Source organism: Accipiter gentilis, chromosome 21 (assembly GCF_929443795.1).
Source record: "Accipiter gentilis chromosome 21, bAccGen1.1, whole genome shotgun sequence".
Classification (NCBI taxonomy): Eukaryota; Metazoa; Chordata; class Aves; order Accipitriformes; family Accipitridae; genus Astur; species Astur gentilis.
Genome location: NC_064900.1, coordinates 12192961 through 12216536, shown reverse-complemented (window position 1 = coordinate 12216536; position 23576 = coordinate 12192961). Strand labels below are relative to the sequence as shown.

The window sequence follows — 23576 nt, the reverse complement described above, 5'->3', positions numbered from 1 at the left end:
ATCCAGTAAGTGACCCCTGTTAAATGAAACAAATGTTGAAAGGGTCTCTCATTTCAGCATCCAACAGAACAGATACTTAAAATTGGTACTGTTAGGAAAACCCCACATGCTCAGAGGAAGAAACATATCGCCATGTAGATGCATTTCCCATACCTTAAGCAATCTTAAATCTAAACAACTTATGAAAAGTTTCTAGTTGGAATATTTTTATTCAAATCGAAATACAAATACAAACATTTGAAAATGTACAAAAATAAAAAAAGGACAATTTCTACAACTTAAAGCAGATCAAACTCCCTTCTATATGTGCAATCCTTTTCATGGAAAAACCTAATCAGCTGACATTTTTCTGTTCTCTTCAGAGCATTCTACATTTTTCTGTTCTCTTCAGAGCATTCTATGCCAAATCCCTGCCGCCCCCTGCCTCCCCCCCCCCCCCCCCCAATCCAGCCACGCTTAAGACTAACAGCAACATTTCAGAAAACCTAACACACTAAATGTCCCTGAACAGATTACAAAGAAGCCATTTCTCACAGGTAATCAACATGGTAATATATTTCCCTAATGACTTTAGGGAAAACTACTGCTGATGGGGAGTTTGCAATTCAAGCTTTCTGTAGTTTGTTGATATATAACTTGAGCAACACAGTTGGACTACCTTTTTCTTAAGCTGCTTTTACGAATTCAAAAAAGCAAGTATCTTTGTTGATAGCATTTTTCCTTCCTCCTTCCTTCCCCCAAATTTTCAACTTTTCAAACAAAAATGTATCTGCAAATAAAAAAAAGCAGTAGAACAGGTCTGAACCCAAAATAATTGGTTTTTACATCATCTGCCAACATAATAGGAACTGAAATGATCACCTGCTCAATATCACATGGTACTAATTACTGTAGCAGAAGCATTCTCACAATAACAGTTTTGAACTACCATATAATGTATATCCAGGGATTTTTTGTATTAAGTTTTGCTCAGTAAGATTGATCAAATTATCTCAAGCAGTACAGTTCTTCCCAATGCTCTGTCATTGCATTTGCTTTAACATTTGGCCAAGACACCTTTTGCTTTTCATGTTCTGGCAGTAGATGTTTTTGGAGCTGCAGTAATGTAACAATAGGTGAGGCAACGCTTCTGGAAAGAGGTAGCTGCTTAAACTGACATTACTGGAAAATATATTTTAGGGGCACACAAGCCCTTTATTAGGTCTCAAATACGGCAGGAGGCTTTAAAGTTCAAAACAGTTGCTCAATTTATATGAATGTGCTTAGCCCCTAAAAGAAAAGCAAGCTGACAGTGGTTCAAAAAAAGCTTGAAAAAACAGGTTCTCTCCAACATTTTTCTTTGCCATTACTTCAGTTGTCAACATCCAGATCACATAACAGAAAGTTGCTTAGCAAGAGAACAGTTAATGTCTACTTGTACAGTGTCCAGAACATGGGCACCTAAGCCATAATCTTCTAGTTGCTACCTGTAACAAACTAGAAATATTTACCTAGTCCTATTATGGATAGGGATCTCATTAACTGTTACTATGACGGAGATCAATGCAGGGTGAATAAAGATTTTTTATCAGCATCCTGCCTGCAGCGCACACAACTGTACTTACAATTCCATTGCTTCTACAACTATGACTCTTCCCTCTGAAAAATCTTATCATTTGCAGAGAAAACACTAAGATCACAGAAGTAATGTTTAATTCTGTAACAATAGGTAGTTCAGTATGACATAGCTGTTATTGTGTCTTCAGGTCATCTGACTGAAAAGCATTATTCTGTACTTATGTATATAGAATACACGTAAGTCGTTTAAGTTTCTCTAGCAAATTTTAATCAGTGTCTTATTTCCTGCTGTCTTAAAATATTTTAAGTTTGTCCTGTGAGCTAGCTTCAGCACTAATACATTATATACATACTTTTACTTGCTAAATATTTTTTTACTCCAAAGGAAAACGTTTTTCTAAAAAGATCCTGAGCACATTTTTCAACCATTACCCCACACTCAAAATCTCATGGGATACCATTAGGACTGGTAACACCAGGACATTCTCCAGTTCCTTCACACTACTGGTTAGGATTAAAAGAAGGTGCTGAAAACTACTTGAAGTCTACTGAAGCTTTCCTTTTCTTGCCAAGATATAAGAACACCTCATAGGCAATTTTATTGCAAACTGAAAAGAAACCAACGAACATGAAATATATTTATTACCAAGCAAGACAAACTCTGCAACACTTAACATGGGAGTCATACTTGGAAAAATGGCTAAAGGGCAATTTGTAGATAAGATGCAGCTACACATAAGACACTTTCAGGAAGTTTTTTGTCTGTCTAGTCATCTACTTCCTGCAACTAAACTTGACATAAACCTACTGTGAAATTACAACCAGCAAGTACATCAACTGACAGCCAGGATCAATATAAAACAAAAAGTTTCTGATGCAAGAAAATTATTTCACTTCTAACAAGGTGGGAAGACACAGAACATATGTTATGAAACAGCAAGTCAGTATTTAAGAGGTAGTCTAGTTGCTCATTCGACTGGGCGAGGTAGAAGTAGTTGAGAAATCAATAGCTAAGGCCAGTCAAAATGATAGTTATCCCAAGTTTTGCAAGATGCAAAAAAAAAAACAAAAACAAAAAAAAAAGACTCTCAGCCTGAGACTGCTTATGTCACCAGGGATTCAGTTGTCTTGCTCATATTTACTCACTTTTACATAGGTAAGGTTATTGTAAAAATCCGTTCAGGGAGAGAATGCTTCCAGAAATAACCAGGGAAACAGCTTTAACTACATTTTGGCACAAGTCAACTGATTCATCTAATTTACACATCTTATGACTATGAAGGTTAATAAAGCTAAACGGCTCTCCTCTTTTGGCAGGTTGATATAGCTACAAAAACAAATACATACCAAAGACTAGAAGCAAGTTAAGTCCTAAATTCCATAGGGTTTACCTATATAAAAGTCTTCATGCAAATTCTTCCCACAGGAAAAAAAACCCCAATTATTTTAGAGATGAAAACCAATGAGACACATCGGTCATATAGTCAACAGGTATTAAAACCCTTTTATCTTAAAAGTTAAGACATCTGGGTACAGAATCATACATAATGCTCCCTTGGATTGATGTAGACTCTTCCAAGTCCTGAGTTTTGTGGGTATCTGCTGCTCCAATTTTTGTAGCATGTTTGCTGATAAACAGGATACATATGCTGAAGACCTTCTTGTTCCTGTGGCTCTTCAGTCTCGCAAGTAAGTTGCCTTCCATTCACAGCTTTCTAAACACACACAAGAAGTAATGAATTTCATAGTTCCTGTATAGAACCTGCAACTCCTATTCTTGTTAAAGCTTTAAGCAAGCTAAAGGTGCATGATCTCCAAAATAGTCCTTATGAATTAAGAAACACGACTTCAAAATTCCAATCGCTAACAGATACGACAGAAGTATTAGTAACTATCCAGAGTTAACCTCAAACTTTTGTTTCAAAGCAAGTTAGATTTTAAAGCTCAATAAATCTAAAAAGCAGATCGCAAACTATGAAAACACCTGTCAGCACTTCTGTGCTTTGTTATTTTATTCAAAAAAACTTCAAAGCTGTAGCATTGGTGTATTTAAATTAGTCAGCTAAACTACCTAGGAAATACAGGATATTAAAATGATACTGACATTCTACTTCACAGATAGCAAACCCACACATCCAACAGTTTTGACTAGGATGGACAAATATATTGTTTTACACAAAAAACATCCTTATAAGCTTATTTTAAGGCACAAGATGAAATCAAAGCTTCAGTCAGGAATTCAAGCCGTATTATTTACCATATGCTGCAAGTTTCCAGCATCCTTCTCTCTGTACTGGCTTTGCAAAGCAAAATGTTCTTTCTGAAAGAAAAGTTACAGTGGAAACAAGTCAAATCCAACACTGCAGAACAGGTTTGGTTTATACAAAAAGTCATCACAAAATATACTCTGCCTTGTGAAGTGTCTTAACTGACTACCATTTAGAACACTTCTTACAAGCTGATCTCTGGCAGAAAAAGAGATGCTATTGTCAACTTAAGAAGTGTTATTTAGACATTTAATTTTTATTAATTTTTACTTTCTTATTTAAGCATAAGCATGTTTAAGATTAAAAAACTTTCTTTTAACGTGACATTGACTTTAGATAAGCCACAGGTTAAAAACAAAGTAAAATCCAAAACCAGTTATAAAGTTTTCACAAGCATCATATGGATAAGTACTGAGTCTGCTATTGCACAAAAAATACTTAACTGAAATGGAATTGTACGATACTGAGAGTAGAAGGCAGTACATGGTTGTTTCTTAATTTGATAAAGTTAAACAAAGTTACTTCCTACTGAAAAATAAAAAGCTTCTAATTAGACTTCCCAAAACAAATAAAAGAAAATGCTTATCAGTACAAATTAAACTAATTTTATTTTCCCTTTATTAATTAAAGCAGCATAAATATATTTACAACCTGCTACTCAAGTTTACTTCGCTGACTGATTTTTCCAACTGACAGTCCACACTGCCTAGATGTTTTACCATTAGCTTTTTCTGTGAGGCCTAAAACCTGTTCCTCAAAGTATATCGCTCCAAAATATTATTTCAGAGGCCTATAGCAAGGCCTGATAGCTAGATGTACACAAGGAACTAATTGGCATTAACAGCAACCAAAATCCTACCAAACACCTATCACATGAATGCCCTACACCTCAATGTCAATTGTAGGTCTGCTCCTCCTGTTCAGCATGGCTTGCTAATAAAAACACAGCCATATACGCAGTAAGTTCTTCTGCAACTCAAATAGGAGTCCATTGCTTGATTCCTTAAGTCCGTTAGTCCTTTGGAACACTGGCTATGCTAGAATAGGAAAAAACCCAAACCAACTTATCGTCCAGCTGGGTCCTGCTACCCTATTTCCCTCTCCTACGTACAAAAGTAGTCTTAGAAAGTCAGCGTATTCTGCAGTTATTTGCCCTTTGTTGGTTCCCAAAGAACAGTCCCACTACCAAAATCAGTATAGTTTTACAGACTGCTTAACATTAAGTTTCAAAATTCTGTAGCACCACATAGCTATTACAGTAACAAAAAAAGTCTTAAAGCTGATGGTGATCTAGTGATCAAAGCATTCGAGAGGTGTGGCTATCACTTCACTTTTCAGTTAAGTCTCATAAGCCCCATAATAAAACCAGAAGTTCTCAGGTAGCAGATGGTCATGGCTTTCTGCCCTACCTATACCTCTTACATCCCATAACAAAACTGTTCCCGTGCGTACTGGGACTCTGCGACAGGTTTATGAGCTAATGCATTGAGTCTGAACATGCATAGCAAACATGAACATTCCCAACAGCGTGACTACGCTTTGGCCTGACAGAAGTGCTTGCGTTAGCCTTCAATTTGAGAGAACAAATGCCTATCAATAAAATTACAAGTACATAAAAGATGTACATAATGTACAGATGTTACACCTGTCCATTACAATATATAAGGCTTTAGGAGAGAAGACATAACTTCTAGACATAAAAAAATATCTTTGAAAACTTCTCTACCTTGTCAACTATATTACTTCTGGAACAGTTGGTCTTTATTAGTACTCCTGGTATTGCAAGGAGTCCATAGCTGTGGCTTACTTAGTATACACTTAGAAGTAGCAACCAAAACCATAGTCAAGTACAGAAATGCTTCATAACCAGCTAGGCTGAAATCATCTAACTTTAAGAAATAATACCAGATGGAAGTCTTGCTCATTGTACACACCTGAAAAGTGAGCTACATATAGCTTACCTAAACTTAACGAAGTATGGTTAACATGCACATATAAAAGTAGTAAAATTTATTGCTAAATGCTATTGTTAGAAAGCCAGCACTACTGGCATGTAGATCAGCACACTTGCTGTGCTCTTGGAAGTAAGCTAGAAAAACACAGCAGAAAGGAACTTCTGCCAGAGTTCACCCAGACATTTTGCTGAATTCGAATCACCCATACTGACACCTTGCCTGAACAGTGTTTGGAGAGACTATTCCGAAGCAGCTTGGACCACAAACAATTTTCCTAGGCATCCTAAGATCTTCTCTGCTCTTCTATTAACAAGCTTTTCTAACGCGTGACACAAAAAGCTAATTTTTTCAAAGAAGGTGGGTTTTTTTCAGTGTTTGTTGTTGTTGGATTTTTTTGTTTTGCTTGTTTATTTGGTTTTTGTCTTAGCCGAAAGAGAGCAAGTAGATTTTTGTTCTTTGCAAATGGTGCTTCACTCAGTGGGAAGGACATCATGTCCTCCAAATACTTCTTTCAGAATGGCCAGTTGTTTCCTTCAGTCAGTACCCATTTACCCATCATGATTAACACCGTTTAAGTGCTCTGCATACCTTCTGATATTCTCAGTGCTTAAAGTAGAAATTTGGTCCCATCTGAAAAGGCAGACTACTGCTAAATTTGGCAGCTGTTGGAAGACAAGAATAGATGTATATCTGAGCAATTCACCACACTGATCCAATGGGAGACAGGAGGCATCTAGATTTTGCTTAGATCTCTCCCTCACAGGATCTTGGGACTTTTACTGCTCGACTCATGATCCACTAGCAGCATTTCTCATTGAAGTTGTTGCCCTTACTCTTTACTCTGTAAAGTTCAAGACCTCCAATCCATTCTCGTTCCTCAGTCGCCTTCCTTCTAGACGAAGATTCAACTTTCTACCAACCTCCGAGATTGTTTTGGAAAAAATAGCAAAACTCCTGGGAAACAAGTAATTCCCGTTTACGCTGTATAAAGAACATAAGCAAAAGAAGCTTGCCTCATAGTAACATACAACTAAGTATATTTGGGTCAAGTATAGGGAGCCTTCAGTGGCTACGTATCAGACTTTTTCAGAAAACAGACAACTCCACAGCTTAATACTGCTTGTTTTAGCTTCAGTCTGTCACTAGCCAATTTCACAGCTTTACCATTGCTTTGCCATCAGCAACCTGAAGGTAACCAAGCAGGCAAAAAGCTGAAATAACATGACAGCAGGCTCAGGTATAGCCAAAGGGAACAAACAGGTACCTTGAGGTTAGGTAGTCACTGGTCTAAGATATCAGAGTGATGACTTGAAAGGTGAAGCTTTACGGACAAGCAGAACACAGCCTTAGCAGTTGTAAGAAAATGACAAAAAGGAAGACATTTTGGGACAGACATATGGCACCTGTAATTGTCTCTAAAATAGAGGGCAACCACACTGCAGTAAGAGCAACAGCATGAAGAAAAATCATCAGTGAAGGCTAGCAAAGAACCATCACATCAAGAAGAGTTCTTTTCTGCAATGCTTCATATCAGAACAGAATACTAACAGCCTACATTGTGTACAGTTCATAATAAACCTATTCAGACTAACAATAGTTGGATATAACTTCTTCTTTACTACTTAAGTCAAACAGGTCATTGTTTGACACCTGCCTACATACATGAAGTTGCTGAATATTTCCATGCAATTAGTAGTTACAGCACTGATCAGCTTATACACATCTTGAACATGCAAAGTAAGTTAGAATTTGAGCTAAGCAGAAGAGCCCAGGCCTAGAACTGCCTCACTGCACAAGAGCAGAGCACCATATCCTCAAGAGGACAGACAGTATAAGAACCTTCCAAACAGACCAAACAGCTCAACTCAATTAACTTACTTACAAAACCATTTTGTGGATGTTTATATACTTACCTCTAATTTGATTGTATCTGGGAGACAAAGTTCTACTCATTTCAGGAAGAAATGCTTCCTTGCCCTCTTTCTGGGCTCCAGCTAATAAATACACTGCACACACTACACAGAACACACTTGAACGTGTATTTTCAAATCCCAAGGAACTCAGTTCTTTGTTAGGCATTTATGGTTTTAAACTATCCAAAGTGGTAGAAAGTATCTAAATGCTGCATTTTTTTTTTTCTTCTTAACCTTAATTTTGAAAAAGGCAAACTCTACTGCAACTATACATTTGCATCTCTGAATAAAGGTGGGTTTTTCCAGAGAAGATTTAGTACAACTAAACACACTTCCTCCTGAGTAGAAAGCCTTCCTACAACTGAGTCAGCTCACTTTCAGAGGAGCCAGTTTTGATTCTAATCACTTTGTCATTTAAACCTTTTCAGGAAGTAACACTTCACTAAAAAGAGCATAAACTCAGTATTTTTACAGTTACACTAATGTCTAACGGCACTATGGGGAAAAAAAAAAAAAAGGATGAACAACTATAACTAGCTGTCCCTTCTAGACCTTCATACAAACGAGACATTGCAGACAGGAATTTTTCCCCCTTCCTGTTCAGTAGCAAAAAAATTTGATTAAGTAAGAGTTTAAAGTCTCATTCAAGACAAATATGAATAAACTTTTTCCTGAATATTAGATGCAATGTCTGAAAATCCCTACTGGTTAAATCTTCAATGTAAACAGAGATCTGCATGTATTGAACTAATACTGTAGTAGATGACTTGATATGTTTATGAAATTATCAAGAGCCAATACAGTACAATCATTTCAGAAATCACACTTCGACTTGTTTGCTTTCAGTTTAATTAGGTGTTTCGTATCCTGTCCAGTTCAAAAGCTGACATTTAATATATGAGTATGTGTTATCCCTATGGATTTTCCACGTAACAAAAAATTCCTATTGACACTGAGGGGAAACAAAGCCTCACAGAGGCACCACAGAATGAATCAAGAGGTGTGCGGTAAGAGATTAATCATTTGCCCAGTTCCACCAGTCAAGCTCACTTATCTCTTCATACCTTAAGTGGCTTTCAGACCTATGGAACCATACTGGTTCTGTATTGATATTCCATTTCATTTTGGATGTATTGGCATAAATTTTGGATAATAATTCTGTTTCTAAAAATCAGTTTAACTTTCAACAATAATTCTACATGAGCAGTAGCTTACTTATAAAAAGTTAATATAACACCACAATTTTTAGATTAGACAGAGCTGTATATTGACTATAATGTCAGCTACTTAACACAGATTTGAGACCTCCCTTTCCAAAAAAGTTTTTTTCTCACCATTATGATGGAGTAACTTTGTAAGTGAAATGGGCTATTTCCAAACATGCAGTTAATCACCAACTGCCTTGGTTAAAGAACAGTCAATTTTAATCATACCAAGCAAAGCTACCTTATAATTATGATTTAGGATACAGCTTACACCACGGTATCATTGCTCCTAATTAAGTTCTTCCCTCTATGCCACACTTCACTAATAGTATAGGGGCAGAATAGGCTAAAGAAACAGCTTTTGCACAATTGCATATTTGTTTCTGTTTTGTAATTCCTGCTCTTCCCAACAGCCTCACAGCAGTAGCAACAACACAAAGTAGCTAAGTTGCATGTCTTCCAGCAGAAACCCCACCACCCCCAGTGAGTATTCATACAGGTAGGTAACATTTGCCGTGGTTATACACCCATGTTCTTACCTTCAAAAATGTTTTTGAAAAGACCCCCATCTCGGCAATGTTTCATTCTTTTCTCCTCCTTCCCCTTAACTGTTTACTTTTCCACATTCATTACTTAGTTCAAGTTTTGAAGTAATTTTGAGTTATTTAACTTTTAACATGACCTGCAAATGCATTGTGAAACAAGTTAAAAAACATTGTCTAATGTTTTCTTCTTTCTCCACTCCTCCAGCGGTTCTTTTCCACCATGTTCACGGGCTTATTTTTCCAACTGTTGCTTGTCATGTTTGCGCTCTTGTAATTCCTTTTAAAAGAAGATTTTTTTTCCCCTGCCCTTAAAGTCATACTACTTCTGCTTCTCAAGTCCTAGACTGCAATCTGCAGGCCAATTCTGAGAATATGCTATTAACCACTTACCAAAAAGGAGACATTGCTCTTTCATACCTGAACTAAGAGCATGAATTTACCACACAAGGCGGCAAAACACACACGGGGAACAAGAACCCCCACATCATCACCAAAGGCTAATATTCTGTGAGCAACAAAAATGTGCCTGCTCAATAATTTCTACCAACAGTGGATTTAGACAAACACTGGAAACGAGAACAGGAGATTCAATTTCAACTAGAGACAAAGGAAATCATCTCACATAGCATGAAAACACAACACCTTTGCTAGAGAAAGGACTTGTACCTTTTACTGCCAGGGAGCAAAATCATCAGGTTCTGTCAAAGAAAACTGGTGCTGAGCTACAGTTTTTCTATGCAGGATGACACAGGGTATCTGGGGTTTTGTGCTTCGATACTTAAAATAGTTTGCATTGTCTTCACATTTTGCAGTTTCATAAAAGCTTGAGTTTTACTCTAAACATGGTCTTTCTCAAACACTCCTTTAAAAGCCTGAACCAATTATCTCAACATCCTCATCTTACATTTTCTCATCCTTTCCAATTTAGAAATCCCATTACAAAAGCGTCCACTAATAAAAAAACTTGTGCCTCATTCTAGTCCCCATCAAGTTCACGGTTTTTATCCATTGTAAGATCCTTTATCAATACAGATGAGTTTACCTATGCACATTTTGTACTTCCTCCCACTCAGTCTTGTTTGCCTAAACAGCTCTTCAGTCTAAGGAAAACTATTACAATAATGCTTCCTTTTTCATCAAGGAAGGGACATTCCCACCTCTATTAAGACCATTCGGAAAAGAACTGGACAAGTTCAAGAGAGCCAGAATCTATAAATGAATCAATATAATGCTAGGTATAAGAGCACTGTGCTTGTTCTTTTCACATTTGATCCAGAAGTATCATCATTCAGTAAATGGTGTTATATGCTTTTACTTGTGCTAATACAATTTCACCATCTTTTCTGTTTTGAATAGGAAAACAAATATTACCATTAAAGAACTTTAGCATTTGTCTGGGTTGCTTGGCTAAATACAAGAGGTATTCTTATAAGTTGCAAGTTTAAAGTCAGTCTTGTCATGGCTAGAATTACCTGCTGGGCTGTATTTCCCTTCTCCACTTTTATTTCTGTTGCTACAGGAAAGCCTTATTAAATTCTGAATGTTTCAAGGACTCTGAACATTCATGCATTGCATTATAGAACACAATTATTTTTGCTCTTTCCTTCAGAAGCACCTGTCAAGCTAGACTTCAGTTGTTTCACAATGTCAAAGACTGTCCATCTCCGTCATGTTTCTAGGCAAGAACTTTTGCTTCTTAGCGACGTATTTTTTGAAATACAGCGAAACTAATGATTCAAACGATTGCCTGAATTAGTGCCCCCTCTCCCACTCTTATAAATATTGTGCAACAGAGGAAGTTCTCTAAGCCACTGGAATTCTTCCATTCTTCCAACTTTCTCTTGATCTGCATCAAAACTTAGCTGCCAAGCAGAGCGCCCTCTCTCACCAAGGACATAACCTTCAGGCTGCCCACTGCCCTTTCACATTACATGTCAAAAATAGTTCTGAGTGACAGAATAGTACTTCCGTGACAATGATTATTATAAAAAACACCCAGAAAAAAGCAATAGCTTTGTTGATAAAAAAGTTGATAAAGGTGAACCTACAGTATTCACAATTATCATGGTTTAAGCCCAGCCAGCAACTAAACACCATGAGGCCACTCACTCACTCACAATCCTCCCCGCCGGTGGGACGGAGAAGAGAAAATACAACAAAAGGCCTGTGGGTCAAGATGAAGACAGGGAGGGATCACTCACCAATTACAGTCACAGGCAAAAACCAGACTCAAATTGGGGAAAAAAAGACAAAATCAATTTAATTTGTTACCAATCAAATCAAAACAAGATAATGAGAAGCAAACCCAAATCTTAAAAACACCTTCCCCCCACCCCTCCCTCCTTCCCAGGCTCAACCCCACTCCTGATTTTCTCTACCTCCTCCTCACCAGCAGTGCAGGGGGACCGGGAATGGGGGTTGGAGTCAGTTCTTCACACATTGTCTCTGCCGTTCCTTCCTCCTCAGGACGAGGACTCATCACGCTCTTCCCCTGCTCCAGCGTGGGGTCCCTCCCACGGGAGACAGTCCTCCACAAACTTCTCCAACGTGAGTCCTTCCCACGGGCTGCAGTTCTTCACGAACTGCTCCAGCATGGCTCCTTTCCATGACGTGCAGTCCTTCAGGAGCACAGACTGCTCTAGCGTGGGTCACCCGAGGGGTCACCAAGTCCTCAGAAAACCAGCTTCGTGGGCTCCTCTCTCCGTGGGTCCACAGGCCCTGCCAGGAGCCTGCTCCAGCGCGGGCTTCCCACGGGGTCACAGCCTCCTTCGGGAACCCACCTGCTCCAGCGTGGGGCCCTCCGTGGGCTGCAGGGGGACAGCCTGCCTCACCATGGTCTTCCCCACGGGCTACAGGGGAATCTCTGCTCCGGCGCTTGGAGCATCTCCTCCCCCTCCTTCTGCACTGACCTGGGGGTCTGCAAAGGTGTTTCTTTCATTCCAATCTCCTCCCCCACCGCAGGTTCCCGTTCTTGAATACTTTATAGCAGTGGTGCTGCCGCCATCACTGAAGGGGTTGGCCTTGGGCAGAGGCAGGTCTGACTTGGAGCCAAGGAAGCTTCCAGCAGTTTCTCACAGGAGCCACCCCTGTAGCACTGCCCCCCTCCGCCCCCGCTACCAAAACCCCACCACACAAACCCAATACAACAGTAAATAAAACTATTTACAATACCATTTTTTCATTGTTCCATTTAATACTCCTATGTTTTGGACTTCTGCCTTGCTCTTTTAGGGCCATAAGTGAATAGTTCTTCTCAATTCTTAAGTGATTCACATGAATACATAAATTGGTATCTGCAAACACCAGTACAGAGAAATTATGAATACTCAGTTACATAGTACTTCTATATACATGGAGCTTATTATTTAACATTAGCAGATAAACACTGATGCATACTTAAAGTATACTTAAAGCTTCCAAGTCTGAAGGAGTAACTATGAAAGACATTGGCTATCCAGTATTACCAAGCGTCTACAACACCCCCCTTCATTTTGATACCAACACCCATCTACTCAGATATGGGTAAAATCTAGTTAAATATTGACTGCTGGGACACAAACAGAATTTCAGCTTATTCAGTTGCATCTAGAATACCTCACAAGATCTAAAAAACCCACCGTGCATGATTTGAACAATAACTGTACAGATGATTGAAAAATTTGCACATAACATATAACAACCAGAATCAGCTTAAATAGAATCAATCCACTTACAATCCTCAATTACGTTATTCAGAAGACACCATTTAAGTTCATTCCCTCTTAACTTTACCTTGCACCTTCATGCAGCCTATCATTTCCACTCAGATTGAATTTGATCATCTATTGCTGTTGACAACGCAGTGACACTTCACCTACAGTTCTTTTCAGTGTAACCAGAAGCTTACATCTGAACTATTTAGAGGCTCACCAGCATGCTGCTCATTTATGACTAGACAACGCAGTTCAAACAGCATTTAGAACATAAATCACATGGCTAGTACAGACTTCTAGCCTAACAGGACAAGACATAGTGACAGGATGCTAACTTGCTTTTTACCTTTTTAAAGCTATTCAAGAGTTCGCTTATTACACCACAAGAATGCAACCAATCACTTCTCGGCTAAAGCTAGTATTTTGACACTTATTTCTATTAGATAAAGGAGAAGTGCTTGCCTCAAGCATAAGAAAAAGTACATGTTGATTATAGGTAGTATCAGCTAGGAAAACAGCCTCCAGCTCCAGTTCTTTTCAGTTTTGGACTTCCACAGAAGAGAAAAAGAACAGGTACACTAACAATGTTATGCCAACGCCCATTATTTTTAAATAAAGCATAGTTAACATGTAGCCTGAAAAAGAACTAGATCTCTCTCCCCCCTTTCCCAAAACAACTTAAAACTGTATTTATCCAGCTTGAGGGAAATGAGTATTAGATTCAATCTGTTTAGTGTCTTTATTTACAAAATATATTTACATAAAGCATTTTATTATATGTTCAATAAAGACTACAGTCAGCTTCAGCTTTTCTTAGTTCTCAAGTATTCACTAACAGAAGCCACAGTAAGCAAAACCAAGAAAGAATTCAGACAGAAGAGTTCTGAAGAAAACAATATGTTATGCACTTTATGAGTAGCCCTGTAAAGGATAAATAATTGCATTTCTTTTTGTTGTCATTTTGCTATCAGCACTACAGTTGCACAAATAACACAGTAGTCCAAATAACACAATAGTCCATATCTTCTGATTCTACAAGATCATCTTTTACTGTAATAAAGCATAGGATTGTACTAACAGAAGCATGATTCAATCTTGCATTTGTTAAGTATTTTAGTGACAGAAGAAAGAGTTAGCAGAAGATGCCCAACCTGAGCATAGAAAAAGCAGTGTCTTCACTGTCATCTTAGGTGTTATACCACCTTCGAGATCAGAAGACAAAAACCTATTATGTTTCTTGCCAACTAAATGTTTTACACCTTCACAATATTATAATCATCAAGCTGCTACTAAAAGTAGCAATGGATCTCAGAAAATTTTCTTGCTTCATTCAGCAACAATATTAGCAAGTATTACTCAACGTAGTATTTGTAACACAATATTCTTTTCATGTGTTACTTCCATGAGAAAAAGGAAAGCTTTTATCAGCAACTCATATCTGGTGAGCTTTAGTAACCAGCAATCACATTAAGAAAATCTACAACAATATTTTCAGCATTACTAAGAACTCTATCAAAATCCATCTTGAAGGCAAATGAAAATTTTTCCCTAGGGCATCCCTCTATCAGAAAAAAAGGCTTCTACAGGTCCTTACAGCTGCAAAGGTATACCAGAGCATTGGAAAAACCAGTATTCATTACAAAAAAATTATTGCCTGAATTACCTCAGTCTTATCATTCAGCACATCAGTGGCTAGAATCACATTATTGATACAAAGTACTGAAGATGAAACAAAAATCCCATTAAGAACACTTACAACCTAATTATCAGTAATAGTGATAGGTGATTCAAGTTTTCTTCAGTGTAAGCAGAAATTTAAAAATCAGACTGATTTAATGTATACCCCCCCAAGTTATCACTTTAGGGGCTACAGTCACGTTCTATAATTTTCAGGAACAGAGTGGTTTATTATATGAAGTGTAATAATCGATGCTGTTAACTGAAGCCCTCTGCCATGAACAGGTCCCTTCTGTGTTGCCTAGTGCAAAAGGAACCTTCTGAATTCATCTGGAGTTTCACAAGCAGTTCAATCTAGTACAAAGCCATGCTGTAGCTAAGGACAGTCCTATCCTTCCTTGTTCCCCACTTATTTTAACTGTCTCATTTGCTGGAATTAACTTTCCAGTGTATCACCTCTATGATGCTGTTATATCAGACTACACCCACGCAAACACTAAAAGCTGGTAAGGAACTTTATTGCCTATTGTCTTGTTCGGACAGCATTACTTTAGATCACATGAAGCTACCCCTGAAAGCATACTAAAAATTCAAGTAATTGTCACAGAGTTAGTACAGACTCTTATGTTGCTGATAAAGATAAATTCATGAAAAAATATCAAATTCGAAGGTACATAACTGCAAGCATTTAAAAGTGATTTAGTGATCTTCACTGGTAATCAAAACCATACTTTGGTAGATGAGCTATGCCAAAGCCCAAATTCCAGTATATCCCCACCACCCAAACCTTAACAGCTTAAAAGAAGAATGGCAGTTGTTACTAGCAAGGAAGGTGATTATGCTGAAGTCACTTAAGTTTACCAAGTATATTTGTTCCCCCATATGAAGACTGTTTTATAAAGCTATATATATTCTCTTAATCACCACACAATTTCAGCTGTAGCTTTTTCTACTTCAAGAGGAGCAGAGTCTGTCAAAGAGACAGAAGAATGATCTATTTACTTGTATCCTGACCTTCAAGGATGATTTTAACACCAAGGATATAAGATTCAGATATCACATATGTAGGGAAACTTCTGGCTTGTAAACCAACAATTGATAAAGTCCATACATCACCAAAAAAGCAAAATCAGACTAAATTAACATAATAAAGGAAAGTTAACACTTTTCCTACCTTAATTTGAGATGTATATAACCTCTTACTCACCTGAAGCATAGCTTCTTTCTGCGGTACAGGGAACGTTCTCTCCTCACAGGAGGATGGTTTATGAGTGGGTGGAAGATCAATCCTGTAGTAAAGAAAGAATGAAATATGACATGCCATGTTTGTGAAGTCCAATTGAATGGTCTGATATTATTTATTTTAGCTGCCAAATCATCCAACAGTCAACATTCAGGGACACACACATTTCAGTCAGCAATGACACATATGTGAAATATTGTAATGTTAACACATCTACCCCTGGCAATAATTCAGCCACACACTTCTAGTAAAGAACCACCTATAACTTGTTATTTATTGTGTAAGGTGTTAAGTAGACTGAACTCTACCACACACATTCCAACTAAGTAGGATTAGGGACTATTGGTATCTATCATCATTTCTATGCTATGAGATACAGCTTGAGCAACATTTGCTACAGTCTTTCTTTGAAGAGACTTTGAGAAAGCCTTACAATGAATTATTACATGCAAGATTTCTCTATTGTAACTTTCTCAGTGAAAGCAAATGGTTATAAAAGAATTAAAATGCTTAAGACTATTCACATAAATTCTGTAGCTGAAGCATTTCAGAGAAACAAACAAGAAAACAATATTTCTAACCATGTTAGAAATTACTCAGTTGTAGGAAAACACTTGACTCATCTCACTAGCTCAAGAGATTCGAATGCTGAAACTTATTTTATGCTAAACACAAAGTTATTTTATTCTACTCCTCATTAAGTATATGCAGACATGACAGACACTTTCATTTCTCATTCAGTTTCAGTGTTAACTATATATGGCATGTGTGAAAAGACTTGTATTTACAGATATTCAAAGCTATCATCACTCCTTATGCATGTTCCAAGCAGGGTCTAGACACCATCTACTTGAACTAGAAAAATTTTTTCAGACTTATTTTGTTTGCTTGTTTTTGTTTGACCATATTGATGCTTAAAAAAGTAAACCACATGTCTGCACCAGAGACTTGAAGAAGCAATCAACATTCCAGAAAGCACATTAAGTCAATCATTTCTAAGCACACGTCTGTGGGTGCTTACTTCATTTTACACACATATCAGGATAAACCTTGGTGGACCTTCACTTCTGCAAAGCGTGGTCAATTTGTTCTCATGTTAGACCTACAGTTACGATAAACTAGTAGTCTCTGGCATCAGTCAAGATGGACCTCTCCCCTGCCCTCCAATTCAATCAATGAGCATCTTTCAAAAAAACCCACCAAACCCTTCTGAAGAGATAAAGAATTATATTACCTCTGAAGTCATTCTTGCTTCTTTTTTTCTTTTTTTTTTTTTTTTTTAATGAAATGAAAGTGATTTTACATTTGTCTACTCTGAAAATACAGCCCTGAAATTATGACAGCTGAACAGCTGCTAAGGAAACTTAGACATTTAAATTCCTGTATAGAACAAATGCTTTCTGCATATTGCTTTCAATGAAAAAAAAAAATCCAACACATACTCACACTTTGTCAAGATAGGATGGCCTTTTTTTCCTTGGGGTCAGCAGCACTGTCACAAAGATGGTAATGATAAAAAGAGCAAGGACTGCTCCAATCACAGCCCCTGCTACAGCAACAGAAGATGTCTGCTTAAATGGCACATCTGCAATGTGATAGCATAGATTACACCTTTAAGAAGTTCACATACTTTCAATACTCAGATAAGCTATTTCAGCATTGCTGAGAAGTGTTTCTTCCTTCCATGACCAAAGAGAAAGCCTCGTCCTGCACTAGCACTCTTGCAGTATTTGCTCCAGTCACCCAATTAAAAAACTGGTCAAACAGAGCTCATGAACCACTAGTATGACTTAAAAAATTTCATTGACTACTTTTAATAAATACTAACTGCATATTTTTATTTTTGATTTCAAGGCAAGATGAAGTTACAGAACACATGCGTTGCACTTACATGAGCAAATGAGGTGTTAATTCAAAAAGCTAGACAACTATGGCTTTATTAGCAATCTTTCTTTAAAGCCACTAATGTCTGCAGAAAGCAAAAAGGGAAACTTAAAAGCAAAGGAAAAAGATATACTACTATGAGCAATGAACACGCCAACTCACTAATACTTTGCTTACACTTATCAAATCAACCCCTAAGACCACCTATCACCTCTAGGACTTCACACTTCAACCTACAAGAAAGTAATTTTTATAAATAAGTTTTATCAAAGGGGGGGGGGGGGGGGGGGGGGGGGAAGAAAAGATATTTTTTTTCCTTTTAAAATGATTTTTCTTTTGACCTCAGCATTGTCAAATCTGATGTTTAAGAACTCATACTAAATTAACACACTTGTCAGTCTTTAAAGGTCACCCATTTCACTATGCTACAAATTCATTAAGTTTTAAGTCTCCTAACACTGAAACCTGCTAGCATACTTTAATTCAGTATCGTCAGTGTTTCAAACTTGCACCAACAGGCTTATCAAAAAGCTGTACAATTAAAATAATTCGCATTACCTTCACTAAAATGTTCTCCTGTAAAGTATAGGTAGCATATAGAAAAAATACTCTGATCTACATTGATTACTGGATCAGAAAGGTAACAGCAAAGTAGTTTAAAATTAATATAGCTCTATACTTGTAACGTATTTCTAATTGCAGTTTACTTCAGCTATTTTCCTTCAGAAATAATGATATGCTGCATTTGTCCAAATACCACACAACCATCTTCTATATCATATCTTACCAGAAGAATTTTTAAGAGCTTCTTAAGCTATATATTCTATCCACAGGTCAAAAAGCCCAAACTATGCAACATGTTTTATCAATTACTCATAACTCTAATGCTGTTCTGCTTGTAGGCTGGAAATCTGGACAAAGTCATCTTTTTTCTCATCCCCTCATTAAAAAAAACAAAAAAAACCACACACAACAAAAAACCCCAAACAAAGCACCTTACTTCCAATCTGATAAAGGGATTCCTGTCCTCTCACTGCACATGAAAGACCTGACAGCAATACTCCCTCGGGATCACTCATGCACGTAAGTTTAAGTAGCTTGAACAAAACTGAAATAAGCATTTTTTGCAACTGTCTTAAAGTTAAGGGATAAAGTCATAGAATAACAACCTGCAGGAAGCCAATTCACTCCAGAAGATTAATGTAACACCTTCAGTGATCATTGTTCTATTTCACAAAACAGCTTTCTTGGCATAAGCTCCGTCTGCCCATCAGATAGCAGTCTATATACATAATTCCCATTCTCTCCTGAAGAATGGGCACATGAAATCAGTGGAAGGCTCACTTCACCACTGCATTTTAATTGGTTTAACTTTAGTTTACACTGGGTGTCCTCTTGTTTAAGTGAGAAAGTTGCAGGTAACTAATACATGCTGTTAGGTCCCAAATTCATGAAGATGCTTAGGTCTTGTGATTACAAGAGAAGAGTCTGACTGTTTCATACTGTACTAACTTTATAGTGCCTTTTTTTCTGGTAAATTCTGCTATAACATTAAAACACCATGAAGTATTATACTTTCAATGAAAGTCCAGCCATTGAATCCTATTTTGGGTGAGATGACAATAGTCACCTATTTACCTCTGAACACCAGGAAAAACAGCGATATCCCAGCAAATGTAGCAATATACAGGAACTGAAATGAAGTGCAATTACCACAAGGCTCACTTAATTTGCTTTTTTTGACTTGCTTTGGTAAAAAAGTAGGCATGAAAATTCTATCAAACCAGAGGAATGATCAGAAACCCAGACTACCATGCCAAGCTGAACAAGCCAAAGAGCACCTAATACGCATGGTGCCAGATAAGCAGCATTTTAACCACCAGTTGGTCAAAAATAGATGGGAATTGATACACTCCAAGAAATATGGTTAAAGCAGAGCTATAGCAACTGAAAACAAAAAATGAAAAAAAATTTTTTTTTTTTTTTAAAAGAATATGAATCCTAGATAGTGTATCAGCTGTGGTTAAAGTGAAACTGTTTGGACAGCAGCTATCCCTATTTATCATTCTCAGGGTTCATACTTCTTAAAATAGTTTCTAAAGACACTTGTTTAGGGTCTCCAAGAGGAAATGCTAAAAAGCCCATAAAGCCCATCTTAAACAGCTCAAATACTTTAGTTCCTTCTACCCAGCCTCTGGTTTTATCATGCTTTTTCATCTCCAATTTTAAGAACATAGCTGTCAAACATTTTTGAACACTACCTACGTCCAGAACATAACAAAAAGTTTATTCACACAACAGCCATTTGTACTTACAATCAATTCTTTTTACAGCAGACATAATGTACAAAACATTGCAACACGCGTAAGCCCTATCCCTATTATCAACTTCAACTCCAAAACAATTCAACTTATTAACCCATAGGAATTAAATATATATATATTGTTAAAAATCAAACCAAAAAATCCACAGAGACAAAAGCAAGATATCCCATGTGGAGAACAGGTTTATGGTTACGTTTATTTCCAAGTAACACCATCTTTTAAAGATGATATAGCAAATATTTTTTATTTGAAGAGAGGTATGATCTCTTTACTCCAGAAATAATTTGGATCAGAACCTTCTGCTCGAAATTTAACTCCTTCCCTTGTGTTTGCACTCAAACTACAGATACACACAATATCATTTGCCATTGTTCTTGAGACTTTGGTCAATTGTATATCAGTACTTCATTAATCCAAACATGAACTTAAATTTAGGGATGCTATTCCATTTGAATTTCAAATAAAGCTGTTTTAATTTTGAAGACATGCAGTCATAGGCAATCACAGTGTATTGTCTACAATGCTCAATACAACTATTTTTGTGAAGCTCTAAATACTGTAAGCTACCAAAGATCATGAGGATAGAAAAGAACTTCCAGCATGAATGCTCATGAAGCAGCCATAATTATGCGGCCTATTTCATTTTAAAGGTAGCAGAGATTTTTCCCTTTTCAGGTTTCAAATACTAATAGCCTTATCAGCTTCATTTTCTTGAGCTAAACACTTTAAAATGGCACTTCAAAGGATCTACCACTCTAATTATGAATTTATCATTGTTCTGTAATTCACTTAAAGTTATTTCATTCCTCCCTACATAATCGGCAGAATTAGTTTGGTGAACCTGCTCAAGACAAAGTAGAACTACTTCAGGTGTCAAACGAGATGTCCCACATACAATGCATACAATGTCATTTGAAAGAACAAGAACATGAACATGTTGTTAAACCAGTATCAATTATTTGCAGGGGAAACAAATCCACTGCGGTACAGAGACTGCACAACTTATCTAAACTCACATTTCATAGATTCTGTAGTTGCACCATCAGAAAGTGTGTTTTCACTCTAAGTAGCAGCAATGCAAGTGTCCACTGCCCTACTAATAATCTGAAATTCTAGTTACCCTCTTTTCAAAGCAAGCATTGTAACTTATTCAGAAGCAGCATAAAACCGCTGTTTTAACTTCTGGCCATAAAAATTCTAGCAAATGCTTTGACACCTCTTAGCATGCTTGAAGTTTATTGGCACCCAGGAAAATAGGCAAATTCACATTAGCCTCCAGCTGCGAAATCTATTAGAGTTTTCTTCTTAGTTGTGTCCAATTCTCCAGCTTTCAAGTTCAATAGTAAGATTCCCACAAAGCCTCAGAAACAGGTCTCTAATATTGTACCCTGTATACTTGCAAAACCCAGTTTTGTATTCATTAATGAGTCTTGACATCCTGCCTAACAAAATATCCTACTGTATGTATATATACAGACACTAGCATAAGCTTTAGAAATCAATCACTATAAAAAATAATGTTTTATCTTATTCGAAGACAAGCCTTTGACCTGTTTACACAGTTACTCCTCAAAATTTTGTTCATAAGTTAGTTTCAGTGCAATGACTTCTTTTAAGTACATAGTTACAAGAAGGCTCATTAAAATGCTAAGAGGTATTTATTTTTGTGCAGAAAAACCTAAAAATAAAGCTTTGATTCTGCTGTAACTCATTTTAATTGGTAAAGTATTTGCTATACAGAAGCATTAAGTTTACCATGGATGGTAATCTAGATTGGAGTAATTCACATAATCTGCGAAGCAGAAGCCCCCGAAGATTATATGTGATCATTGCCTTAGGTAAACTTCTTTTTAAATCAGAGAGCCAAGACAGCCACTTTGTATTCTTGAACAATTTTGAATGGCAACTTTAATTTAGCATTTTTTACCTCTGACATAGACCAATATAAGCACTCTGCATTAAAACTCAAATCTTAAACAGTAGTACAGCATTGGGAAAAAAAGCAGCTCAAATACATTTTCCCCAGATTCAGTATTTCCATTGTGTCAAGTCACAATATAAAAACCTTCAAAAAAATCAGTTTCAAAAAGTTTATTCCTCCTCTTGTGTAAGTATAAACAATCTGAAAGTGATCAGCCAATGAAATGAACTGTAGGTACACGTTTAGTTTTCAGTGGATACTACACATACCACTCCCTCCGAGATATTACCGAGCCATCTATGTGAGAAACAAAGTCTTCTTCATTGTCATCGTAACATTCACCACCCATATACTTCATTCCCAATGTTCCACCTTCATAGTAATCCATTGGTCTTTCATAACGTTCCTGGTACCTGTTAATATTGTCTATATTGTTCCACTCTGGTTTTTCAGGGTCTTCTAAATAATCTTTAGATATTAAGCTGTTCATTGGATGCTTTATTTCTTTTTTTATACTGTCAGGGTAAGAATCCACATCATCTGACTGAAGAACATCTATTTGAGACTCTTTTTGCATATCTGATGGTGGAATGTAGTTCTTAGCAAAGTAGTCACCACGAAACGTCCGTCTTCTCCTATAGCAGATAATTCCAACCAGAACACTGACAAGTATGAGGAAGAGCGCCCCACCCACCGCACTACCGATGACGGTACCCCAAGTGTCTTCCTGCATTGCTGGCAAGGTTGATGTTGGGAAATCTATTATTCTAGGTTCTGTTGCTAAACCTGTGATGCCATCAGTCGAAGGATGCCAGGGAATCGTGGGCAGTCGAGTGGTAGTAGTAGGAGGATCTAATGGAAAGAGCAAAGAAGTAGACAAGACACAGAAAAGGCACAGAATGTCAATGCAAGCTAAATCAGTTAAGGGTTTATAAGAAAGCAAAGTTGATGGGTATGTTCTACAAGAATAGTTTTTCATTCTCAAGTTCATGGCACTACAAAAAGTCTTGTACTTTCCACAGGCTTTAAACTAGCTTCATTGCATGTGGTTTTGAGCTACGCTGCAGCAGGATAGGAACTATGGGGAGAAAATAAAATAAAAATAATCTTTAAGTAGGCATCAGGCCCTCCTCAAAGTAAGGAAACGCAGCTTTTCTGCTCAGATGTTCACTGTTCTTAGCACATTATTTACCTCCCCATGGAAGAAAGCTGTCTATTAGGCAAAACCCAAGCAGTCCTCTGTCTTTCTAGCTAGCAGTTAGGAATACTGGATCACATTAATTGCTTATGCCAGAGTCAATTATTCCACATTAAGTTCCCACTTCAGAAATTGTTCAGGGCACCAAGTATAAGAATGAAAAACTATGAGTTTTGTGCTCAGTCAGCAGCACGT

General features: G+C 37.2%; 1 protein-coding gene across 4 annotated transcripts in view; it reads right to left on the bottom strand.

The window, feature by feature from the left end:
- Positions 1 to 455: 455 nt before the first annotated feature.
- The window catches only part of NECTIN3 (nectin cell adhesion molecule 3), a 72586-nt gene continuing 49465 nt past the window's right edge, over positions 456 to 23576 (bottom strand). The window contains exons 6-9 of one of the 4 annotated variants that reach the window (XM_049824279.1): positions 17501 to 17639; positions 16019 to 16100; positions 3815 to 3877; positions 456 to 3272 (exon numbers count right to left, since the gene is read on the bottom strand). In XM_049824279.1, coding sequence (XP_049680236.1) covers positions 3096 to 3272; positions 3815 to 3877; positions 16019 to 16100; positions 17501 to 17639 — 461 coding nt within the window. In that variant the 3' untranslated portion in view covers positions 456 to 3095. Of the gene's footprint in view, positions 3273 to 3814; positions 3878 to 11793; positions 12736 to 16018; positions 16101 to 17500; positions 17640 to 22153; positions 23036 to 23576 lie in introns of those variants that run through there. The other 3 variants (XM_049824280.1, XM_049824281.1, XM_049824278.1) reach the window with 3 other exon arrangements.